The 11,159-nt window shown below is 45.6% G+C and overlaps 1 protein-coding gene across 1 annotated transcript; it reads right to left on the bottom strand.

Moving 5' to 3' along the window:
• Nucleotides 1–1,885: 1,885 nt before the first annotated feature.
• nr1d2b (nuclear receptor subfamily 1, group D, member 2b) lies at nt 1,886–9,993 on the bottom strand. The gene is made up of 9 exons (XM_041954906.1): nt 9,810–9,993; nt 9,563–9,705; nt 7,434–7,655; nt 6,848–6,936; nt 6,130–6,274; nt 5,245–5,930; nt 4,130–4,315; nt 3,820–4,030; nt 1,886–3,576 (listed from the first exon to the last, which is right to left on the bottom strand). The coding sequence occupies exons 2-9, from the start codon at nt 9,579–9,581 to the stop codon at nt 3,380–3,382; spliced, it is 1,755 nt and encodes a 584-aa protein (XP_041810840.1). The 5' UTR covers nt 9,582–9,705; nt 9,810–9,993; the 3' UTR covers nt 1,886–3,379.
• Nucleotides 9,994–11,159: the final 1,166 nt, after the last annotated feature.

Genomic DNA, 11,159 nt, shown 5'->3' with positions numbered 1-11,159 from the left:
CTGACGGCCATTTTTATAAACTTCCCTTGCCATCCATCCCCAAATGTTCTCTATGGGATTTAAATCAGGGGAACATGTGGGATGGTTCAAAAGAGTGATGTTATTCTCCCTGAAGAAGTCCTTCGTCAAGCAAGCATCGTGAACTGCAGCGTTGTGCTGTTGAAATACCCAGCTGTTACCACACAGACGAGGGCCCTCAGTCATGAGGGGCCCGCTGCAACATCTGCACGTAACCAGCCGCCGTTTGCCGGCCCTGCACCACCTGAAGCTCCAATGTTCCACTGAATGAAAAAGCACCCCAGATCATGATGGACCCCCCTCCACTGTGCCGGGTAGAAAACATCTCAGGTGGGATCTCCTTGTCATGCCAGTAACATTGGAAGCCATCTGGGCGTCAAGGTTAAATTTTTTCTCATCAGAGAATAAAACTTTTTTCCACCTCTCAGTGTCCCATGTTTGATGCTCCCTGGCAAAGTCTAAACGGGCAGCTTTGTGGCGTTGAAGGAGACGAGGTCTTTGAATTCGTTTTTTGTTTTTGAAACCCTTTTCCCACAGATGCCGTCTGATGGTTATTGCACTACAGTCGGCACCAGTAAGGGCCTTAATTTGGGTCGAGGACCGCCCTGTGTCTTGACCGACAGCCAATCGGATCCTCCGGCTCAGCGCAGGTGTAATTTTTTTGGGTCAATCACTTGACTTTTTTGTTCCATAATGCTCAGGATCTTTCAAAACATTTAGAATGACTGTCTTACTGCGTCCAACCTCAGCAGCAATGGCACGCTGCGAGAGGCCTTGCTTATGCAGCTCGACGATCCGACCACGTTCAAGAAGAGAAAGCTTCTTAGCTTTAGCCATCAGGAGGGCATGACCGTGTGAATGCCTGACAGAAAATGAGAATTTTGAGCAGATTTTGGCTTTTATAGCCTGTGGTCTTAAACTTTTGATCAGCTGATAAACAGCCTATTTCAGTTTACTTGTTGTTTTGAATAATTGACTTTTTCAAAGTGCTTTTTGTCACACTCCCCCTTCTTATTTTTGCATATTGTAGCTCAATGTAAAACCTCATTAAGATCCAAATGTGCAAAAGGTAAATTCTAGCTATTTTTCAACTGGTCTTAAGATTTTGATCAGGTCTGTATGTATAAGATAATATACAGTAGCACATGCATATTGTTCATACATACAATCAGTGTGTGGCATGGAGATGACACAGTTCAAATCTGAGTGAATTGAACCCCAAGCTCAATTTCCAAAACATTTCCACCAGATGAAACTGAAATCTATATAAACTGTTTATAAAATGTCTCAATAATTGATGGACTCAGTGACAGCTCTCTTGCCAATTTCAGAATTTCTGAATGAAAACAAACCCCCTAACCCTCCCAAATGCATAACGGGCACAATGAGCATTAAAGCTTTCACACAGCTGTGAATGCATGGCTTGGTTATTTTAGTGAATCAAACATGAATTAATGTTTGATACTGTAGCAGCAGCTGCTGTTTTAATGCTGTTTCCTTCGGTCTTGTGTTTAAGGCTTTGAGTTCACAGCTCCGGGCTCTGTGAAGCCAAACTCAACAGACACAAAGCGTGATTTAGGAACAGAGTCAACACAGACTGCTTTGAAATAACACTTATTTAGGAAAAAGACCCACATTTTCTAGATAAGAAATATCAAAGAATTACAATGACATAAAAAATGACATAAAAAATGTCATATTTTCAGGTGAAGTTCTGTGGGTGAGAACAGCTGTAAAGGTGGAGCTGCAGGTGGATGTGCCAGAAACTTTTCTTCCAAGCATTTAGACCAAAATCAGTTATTCGAATTAAACATCACGTGAATCATTCTGCCTCACGAAATGACAACCAGACAAATTCAATGACCACTTCACAACGTGACCTGCATTTATAAAATTTATTTATATAGATATATTCATCTATACAGTTATGTATGTATGATAGTATGTATGTATTTATATAGAAATCTATGCATACTGCAATCCTTTCACAGAGGAGAACAGAACTACGTGTCAGCACTGTTAACACAATGACAGAAGCTCTGGATATTGAAAGGACAGACATTCTGAATTCACCAACAGGGAACAAAAAGATGGCATCGCAAAACTATCTGAACGCCAGCAACTCAGCCATCACCTCGGCTCGGCTGATTTCTTTAAATTACAATCACTTCAATGATATTACAATCATATTTTATATGGAATAGTCCTACCTATTCAGCTTAACTACACTCAGCTAAAGCCTGTACACGTAAAACAGAAAGGATGTTTATTCAAGCAAGTGGGAGCTGCTGGTGACTGGGAGACGTCTGCTCTGCCATCCAGTGCCTGACAGCAACATCAAGTGTCTGACTCGACCACTGAGCAAGTAGAAAAACTCTACCCGACCTGGGACGCACAGGACAGCAGACACGGGGATCTCAGAAACACGTCTGTTTTCTTTAAGGAAACAAAGATAAGAGAACAGAAAACACATCTGTAAGATGTTCAAACAAGTCCAGAATTTGATATCGTTTACTCAGTGCTTCTCCATTCCCAGCGATCCATGTGCAGAAATCGGCAAGCGATAGAGTGGCACTGACACATTTGATTTGTCACAATGCCCAAATAATTTAGAAAAAAAATGAAAACACAGCATAGCACATAAAAACTGCATGAAAAGCCTGATATAAGACATCGCCATCTGTTGCTCCCCGAATTTGTTCAAATTCGACAACATTCGCTCAATCTCTGGAGACCAAGCTGGGAAGCTGGGACGCTTAGCAGCTTCAAGCCCACATTCCTCTCATTGTCGTCTGCCTTGCAAAGAGAATCCGACCTCGTCGGCCATTCAGTGTCCCGGGGTTTTTAGGTTTGCAACCTTCCCCTTATCACGTGAGCACAGCACCTGTTCGATCATTACCGTGTGCCATTCAAAAGTATACACAAGTTTCTCGACTCCTCACTATACAGCTCAAAATCAAAAAGCAGTCACATATTGCACTATGAATGCAAAAAACTACACTATACAGAAAAGTGCTTCTAACATTTGTACAGCTGCAACGTACAGTATGCTACACACAAACACAAGAAACATATACATCAATCAGTGTGTCTGTATGTATGCATTACCATTGCACAGGCAGTTACGCCCTACAGTACAGTACAAGAACATTTTTAATGGTCTTCTTCCCCCTTTGAATGTCAGGTTTGAGCTTTAGTTCAATTTAATGACTGAAGGAACGGAACTCAAAGCCTCGTGGGAGAAGCATAGAGGTGCAGGTGTGGTTTGGGCGGGAGGTGAGGCGGAGCCGGTTCGCGTGGCCCCCGGGTCCCGTCACAGGCGTTATAGTTTGTGTCGGGGCGTCAAGTACTAGAGGAAATTTCAGGAATGGACCTTGAAGGCCAGCAGCTGCTCAGAGTGCATGTTGTTGAGCGAGCGCAGGTCAGGCAGCTTGAGCAGCAGCTTGGTGAAGATGGCCGACTCGTTGGGGTGGTTCTTGGTGATGAGGCTTCGCAGGGCGCGGATCAGCGTCTCCTGCAGGGCCTCCACGGAGTTCACGTTCTCGATGCCTGAACGATCTGGAAGAGGGGACGGGGACAACGTTAGGCTGAGAGGCCACTTTCCGAGATGTTGAACAAAACGATCACAACTCAAGTGCACACTCAGCTGGGAGTGTTTTGTCAAACTACTTTCAGGGTGAAGAATGAACTTTGAGGCCAAAGCATTATTTCCAGTTCAATGGAAAAGCAAAAACCCCATAATCTGGTTCTGATCCATAATGCAGAGTGAGCCTGAAAACACGCCAGTAAACACAAACCCACCTGCAGAGACCAGGACCACCGCAGTGAAGAGGCTCATCTCCTCCTCGCTGAGGCCCAGGTTGATGAGCTTCTCGCTGAAGTCAAACATGGAGTTAAGGAGGTCTCCAGCCCCCATGGCCCTCAGAGTGTCCACGCTGTATTTCTTCCCACCCAGAAAGGTAACGGTGCGGTCCTTCACGTCGAAGAGAGAGGCGAAGCGAACCACCAGCACCTGCAGAACACAAGCCCCGCTCTGTCAGTCTGGGTGGTCTGACACGTGCTAATGCCACGCAAGAGACAGATCTGTGGCACGTGGTTTGGGAAAACATACCTCAAAGGTGCCAGCCTTCAGCAGGCTGACCTGGTCGGGTTGGGACAGGTCTCTGAAGCCTGGGATCTTCTTGGCAAACTCCACCACCTCCCTGACAGCGGGGGTGAAGCTGTGAGAGAACTCCTCCCACACCTCATGGCCAGACTTCTGAGGGTCCACTTGAGCAGACGTGTTCATGGGACAAACCTGAGGGCAGGACAGAGGACAGAGCGATATAACACAGCCTGCTCAGAGGAAACATACACGGCTTATGATGTAAAACAGGTCACTCATAGCGGTGATCCCACAGAGGATTATCACCCACTGACGGAACCACCCTCACCTCTAAAGTGCATTTTATTCTGTTTATATTGGTTTGGTTTTCAGCCCACAGCTCTCCTCTCATCAGCTGTTTTCAGCCATGACAAGCAGTTTTCTTTCCAGTGAAAATGCTCTGATAAACCTACCATACACTACCTAACGACAGCCAGGCACAGGTAAGAGACTAGTTGGTGAGCAGCGTTTAGCAGCTGAAGAGCCAGATCATTTTTTCAGGATTTGCTACAGACCAAGCGGACCACAAACACAGATCCAAATGAGCTCTAATGAGGCTCTGTGTTTGCTAAAACTTATGGTCCATATCACTTGTATAAGGTGAGTATATGTCAGATGTGTTTGATTTGCTGCCCCCAAGTGGCCAGAGAGTAAAATTAAGCAGTCATGCTGGAGGCCTCATACACTGTAAATTATAGTCACTGAAACAACAGAAAAACAGAGAATTCAACTTGCAAAGACCTGAAACTTGCTTGTATTTAGTGATCCAGCACAGTGAACATCACAGCTGCTTTTATCGCTGCCTTCAGTTCTGTGGGAGTGGCTGCATCCAACCACAATGCTAATATTACACTTAGTTTCTTGTCTTATTGACTTTGTTATTAATAACGGACCAAAATAAATCTGCACTACTTCTCCTTCAGTTTCCCTCACCTGCCATTTGGTTTTTATCTGATTGTACTGTAATTTATTTCCTTATTTCCGCCTCACTGACGTCTAAGTGGTATTTTAACTTTAATTCCTGAATTAAAGCGTACTGAATTGGTTTTGTGTTGTAGCTTTTTTGCCTGTTATGATCTTACCAGATACATTCTGTTGCCTCCTCTCCACAGGGGCCCACTGTGGACTCCGTTGACGGGCCCCTCTGTGGACGGAGCTCTGAATGCTCCATGCGTGTAGGCTGGACAGTGGCTGGTGGCAGCACTCCTGGACACTCTGAAGGGGCAGTGGTTGGTGGTGTTGTCCTCCTGATCCTGGGGGCCCACGCTGGAGGGGGGCTCCTGTGCTGCCATGGTGAGCAGGTTGTTGTGGTGGTTCCAGGTGTCCTGTCGCTCCTCTGTCCTGTGGTTCGTGGTGGTTTTGGTACAACCGCTGTTCAGGGGGGCTGTGGGGGGCGGAGCCTCAGCTGTCAGGCTGCTCTGTTCCTGGTTGTACATGAAGGTCTCCTGGTGGGCCCTGGTCACAGAGCCGATCACCTCCTCCTCCCCGCTGTCCGACGCGCTGGGTGAGGCTGAGCTGGGGCTGGTGTCCATGGGCACCGTGGGTTCGGGGTCAGAGCTGGAGTCTGACTGGCTGGATGGTGAGCAGGAGGGGGCGGGGCTGGCGTCCTCCGAGGTAGGTTCTGTGGCACTGGCCGGCAGCTGTTTGCCAATAGGTAGCGTCTGGCCGCTGTGCAGCTGGCTGTTGTTCATCATGTTGTTCATGGCACTCTGCATCTCCAGCAGCATGCGCTGTTTCTCCCGCTTGGGGATTCGGCCAAAGCGCACAGCTGAACAGTGAGGAGAGGACAATTTCAGGATGAGTCCCCGAAATGTTTTTCAGTGTTGAGTTATAAGTTAGACATACATATAGACTGTATCTGTTAATTCACATTACACACAATCAATCAGAGCTCCTCCTGCTCTTGAGAGCCTGAATCAATTAGCGGTGCTGTAATGAGCCTGACAGTCCATTCTACAGATACTCACAGTCTCTGGACATCCCCACCATCAGGCATTTCTTGAAGCGGCACTGCTGGCAGCGGTTCCTGTTGATCCTCATGATGGGACAGCTCTCATTCTTAAGGCACTTCTTATACTGGATGTTCTGCTGGATGCTCCTCCTGAAGAAGCCCTGTTTGTTCACAAAGACAGACAGCACGCTGTGATGACAGGGGGCCCACAAGCCATAGAGGGGGGGGGGCACTGTGTGTGGATATGTCCACATTAGACTGTTCAGTCAAACAATCACTATTTCATTTTAGCATGTTCGATAACATTCAAATTATTCACATTTCTTGCAGTTTGGGGTTTGAGTAAAACTATATAATATTAGCTCATCAACTCATCAGTCTGTGTGTGTGTGTGTGTGTGTGTGTGTGTGTGAGTGTCTGCTTGTTTGAATGTGTGTGTGTGTGTGTGTGTGTGTTTCTGCTCTGAGGCAAACTGTGGTCTGTTAGCTCCCCATAGTTAACTAGGCCACACAGCAATGTGAGGTACGAGGGGCAGCTGATATAAATATGGGGAGAGTGAACTAGTTTCCCAGAGTCTGTGGCTGTAGCTGTACAGATGGCTACGCTGGTGGTGACCCACTTCAACAGCAGCCCAAAGTCACTGCAGCACCCATCACTGTGACTCTGATTCAGTGCTCTGTGTGAGAGTGTCTGTGTGTGTTGGGTGGGGTGTTGTTGCAGAGAGCCGGCCTCACCTTGCAGCCTTCACAAGCATGGACGCCATAGTGGAAACCAGAGGCCACGTCGCCACACACCTTACACAGCAGCACCAGGCCGTTGATTTCTGGTTTAGAGGAAAACAGATTCTTACAGTTCGTCTGAACACACCAATGACTGCACATGTTTTAACACCTTAACTAAAGACTATTACGATTTTACATTATTATCAACCTTTTCCCAAACTGTGGTGTAAGTGTTTAGAGGGATTCCCTCCATACCACTGAGGACACGGAGCTCATGTCAGTATTTTTTGTGTGAATTTGGGGTTTTAACAATTCTCTTCAGTAATAAAAATCAGCTTGCAGAGCTTTGGAAAGTCAGAACTGTGAGCAACTCATTTTCCCCACTTACAGTAATAGTCATCATAGGGCACGGCACTGTTAAATAGGATATTCCCTTTGATGGTTTGATGCTTGTATAATGGTCATAGTTGTGCACGCATGGTCAAACTCTAGCAACCTATTACCTAAAAGAAGGAATCTCAAGTTCTCCTCAAGTTAATGAACACCGGTAAGATTAGAGCAGTTAGCTTATCAAAACACAATGGAGTGACCGTCTTACTTGTGATGCCACATTTTGCAGTAGAGGATGAGCGTCCGCTTTTCTGAGTCCCTGGAAGGTTTTGGCCGCCGGCGGCGTCCACCAGCTGACTCTGCTGGTGGCGACTGGGCGAAGAGCCATGGGGCGGGGAGGACGACTGGTAGCTGCCATTGGAGGAGTCGCTGTGGCACGACTCCGGACTTGAGCCAGAGTTGGAAGAGCTGATGTAGGCTATTACGCCTCCTAGTGTTCAACAGGGGAGAGAAAATGGACCACGATGAGACTGCAGCGACAACTCAACGCTTTGCAGAGACGTGAGCTGGAGGAGATCCATGTCAGCTGTATTTGGATTTTAAATACAGCCTTCATTTTTTTCCCTGAAAAGATAAGCCTGGTGATACTACATTTTAATTCCCATCAACAAATCCCATGAAAAGACTCATACCAACAATGAATGGATCTTATTGTGTGTGTATGTGTGTATATGAAAGCCTGGCCAGTGGGCTTGGAGCTGAGCACCACAGACAGTTGATAGTCTGACCGTATTAAGAGACAGACTAACACATTGGTGGTTTTGTTTTTTCATGGAATGCATTCTCAAGAAAATATAAAATAGCCCCAGCATTATTCTTATATTTCACTTCAACATCATTTTCTCCCACGGTAATAAATGCCACAAAATCAAATGTCTTCTCATTAATTTCCAGGTTTTTATTTGTCATTGTGGAGTTTAGCAGGAAATTCTCCAATAATCACAATCTTATCAAATACTGTGATGTCTAAATCTTTTAATTTCTGTTGATGATATTCAAGTATCTGTAGGTGGCGCCTTGACTTCCTCTGTTGTGTCATGGTGACCGTCAGCGCTCCTGCTGGCTTTCCTTTCCCTCAGATGAAATGTAACTGTAACTATCCACGGCCCCGGGCGGTTTCGCTGTGTGAACCCACGAGCTTAACATAAAGAGGGCAGATCATAATACGACAACAGCTCCTCAGCCAGTAGGAGCCGAGCAGACAGCCTGCTGCCGCCGCTGAGCCAGTTTTTCCCCCTCCACATAGGCTGACCTGATTTCTTCCCCTGCTATTCTCAATGATTAGGTAACAGCAATTACATAATGTCAGCTTCACAAGGGTGTGTGTAGTAGGTAGTCTGGCCCCTCCCTGCAGCCATTCACATTTACAGGGTCCGCAACAGATGGACCTAGAGCTGGATCTCATTCTAAATGGGTCAATTTTATTTCACCTGTAAAGTACTGATATATTTAAAGTTAAATAGGCATGCATGTCTTACATTTTAGTTACAAATATATACCATCGAATGGGAAATGCCACTTCTAATTAATGTTAGTCTTGTTAAGGCAAATATTTTGGAGAAATTACACCACTCCTGTCCTCCCATTAGATTTTTAAGCATTGTCCATTAAGTGACATGTAATGTAAAGGATTCATTTTAGTTTTTAAAGGGCTACTTTTTTCTGTCATTCTGAGTTCACTGATTAAACCGCGACCCCATCAAAACCAGAGTTTAGATTATATTATTATCACATGACAGGTGAGCTGGATGTGTGCTCTAGAAATATTTTTTAAGAAAAGGAATGAATAACACCGTACAAAGTACAAAGACGATTCTGTATCCCATGGGCTTTGAATGCACCATAACTTTAAACGTTTTTTTCAACACGCCCCCACGTGGAGCTAGCAAGTTCTTTGCCGGGAAAACTGGGTCACCGCGAGCTGCTGCGAGATGACTCACGTGTATCCACAGCGAGACGCCACACCAGCTTGCTGGGAGGAATTATGCAATGGCTACGTCACGACGCCACTGGGCCAATGAGCGGCGACGCACGGGGAGCGTAAACACAGGCGCACATGGCTAGGCAGATGGGTCCATGTGAGACGGGACGACTGCAGTGCTGTTGAAGCCATCTACTTGGGTAATAACAACAGCCCACTGATACTCCTAACCCAGTTTAACCTGGACACACCAGTACACGGTTCAACCTTTAACAATTTTAAGAGCAGACAAGTTAAAATATAAGCCCTCATTATACTAGCCGTGCTACTTTCACAAAACGTAATTGCCTTGACTCTAATGGGGCATGAATGAGCCACGGCTGCTGTCATTTCAAGAAGAGTTAAAGCTCACTCACCAGCCTTGGTTGACTCCATATCCTTTGAGTTTCGGGGGTTTTCCTCCTCCTCTGCTACCTCAGTGCTGAAGCCGTTTTTCTGTTGTAGTGTTCAGCAACTGAAAAGTCGCTGATTGACCACGGTGGAGAAGCTGGCTGCCGAGCTACAACATTCACAGTAACGACACGTAAACACGGCAAAGACCGTAAAAACTCTGCTCGGCTGTCAGTGACAGGCGAAATTAGACACGAAGAAGAAGAATCTCACAGCAGACTGAAGCAGTAAGTTTTCAGAGGTCGGTGTTTCGTCCTCGAAGGCGGTGTATTCTCGTCTGCTTTCAGTGGATCTGAGCTACACCTGCGGGTCCGCCGTGCTCCATTCAAAGACTGTACGGAGAAAAGCCGCTTCGAAGGCGCAACTCCAGTGGTTTGGAGGACTGGTTCAGCAGCGACTGTTTCGAGTAGTGTGCGACCATGTGACCCACTTCATCGGCTCCTCCTTCCCCGCAGCCCTGCGCTGGTGTCAATGTAACCCACTGACATACTTTCACCAATCAAAGTGAACAAAAACTGCTGGCGACAACGTCCCGTGGCCAAAAAAACACACAGGCACCATGCAGCCAGCGGCGGTGCGGTCATGGTGCTCACAGACTGGTCCGAGTCCAGGTTTGTTCCTGGGCTTTTGATGTGATGAAGGGGGAAATGTCTCACTCAGTGTTTGGCTTAAACACAACAAGTTTGCTTTATACGCTTGATGGCAAGTGCACTTTCCTTATATTGCAAAACAGCTTTTTTCCTTCCATAAAAGTCATCCTCTCAGTGTTTAATCACAGCTAGGATGTTAATATGAAATACTGACGTCATGAGTCTGACTAGAATACATTTGAAAAATTACTTTAAATGTTATGTCATATTTTATTGACTCAGTTAAGTGTAAAATTTGACATTAATTTTGCAGTCACGTCTTATTTCCCAACCCGGAGGTCTGAATGCTGCAGAGACAAACCCACAGAGAATGATCTTTGCCGGCCTCCACACCTCTATGAGCAGCTTTGTTGTTGTGAATGCTGTGTTTCTGACCAGCTGATAAGCGTAAAGGTGTGTTCAGACAGAATGTGAGGGTAGTTTTAGAGGTGGAGGAGCATTTGCAAATAAGCTCATTGGAGAGTAGAGCTGAAGCAATTACTCAATTAGAAACTTAATCTGCAACTATTTTGATGATCAGTTAATCGCTTGAGTCATTTTTCAAGCAAAAGCGTCGAACATTTACCTGTCCCAGCTTCTTCAGCATGAGAATTGGCTGCTTTTCTATGGTTTATGTCATTGTAAATTAAATATCATTGTGTTTGTAAGTGGTAAGACAAAACAAGACATTTTAAGACTTCACCTGGGGCTCTGGATGAGCATTTTTCATTATTTTATGATATTTGTAAACAAGACAGCTGCTCATTTAATCTGGAATGTAATAAGACGACTAATCCATACCAAAAATAATCACTGTAACACTGATGGAAAGATGTGAGTGAGTGGGAAGGCAAAGCCCAGCACAAAAATGCATATAATACTTATCCCGAGACGAAGGTGAGTTCTGAGATGTGCACACACACACACACACACA

This window comes from Chelmon rostratus, chromosome 16 (assembly GCF_017976325.1).
Source record: "Chelmon rostratus isolate fCheRos1 chromosome 16, fCheRos1.pri, whole genome shotgun sequence".
Taxonomy (NCBI): domain Eukaryota; kingdom Metazoa; phylum Chordata; class Actinopteri; order Chaetodontiformes; family Chaetodontidae; genus Chelmon; species Chelmon rostratus.
This window is presented reverse-complemented; position numbering and strand designations above follow the sequence as displayed.

Bases quoted from the DNA above. Each gene is read 5' to 3' on its own strand.
- nr1d2b (XM_041954906.1), bottom strand. The intron at 6,275-6,847 runs GTGAGGCCGGCT...GTGAACAAACAG, and splicing joins ATGCTTGTGAAGGCTGCAAG to GGCTTCTTCAGGAGGAGCAT. The intron at 5,931-6,129 runs GTGAGTATCTGT...CTCACTGTTCAG, and splicing joins GGTGGGGATGTCCAGAGACT to CTGTGCGCTTTGGCCGAATC.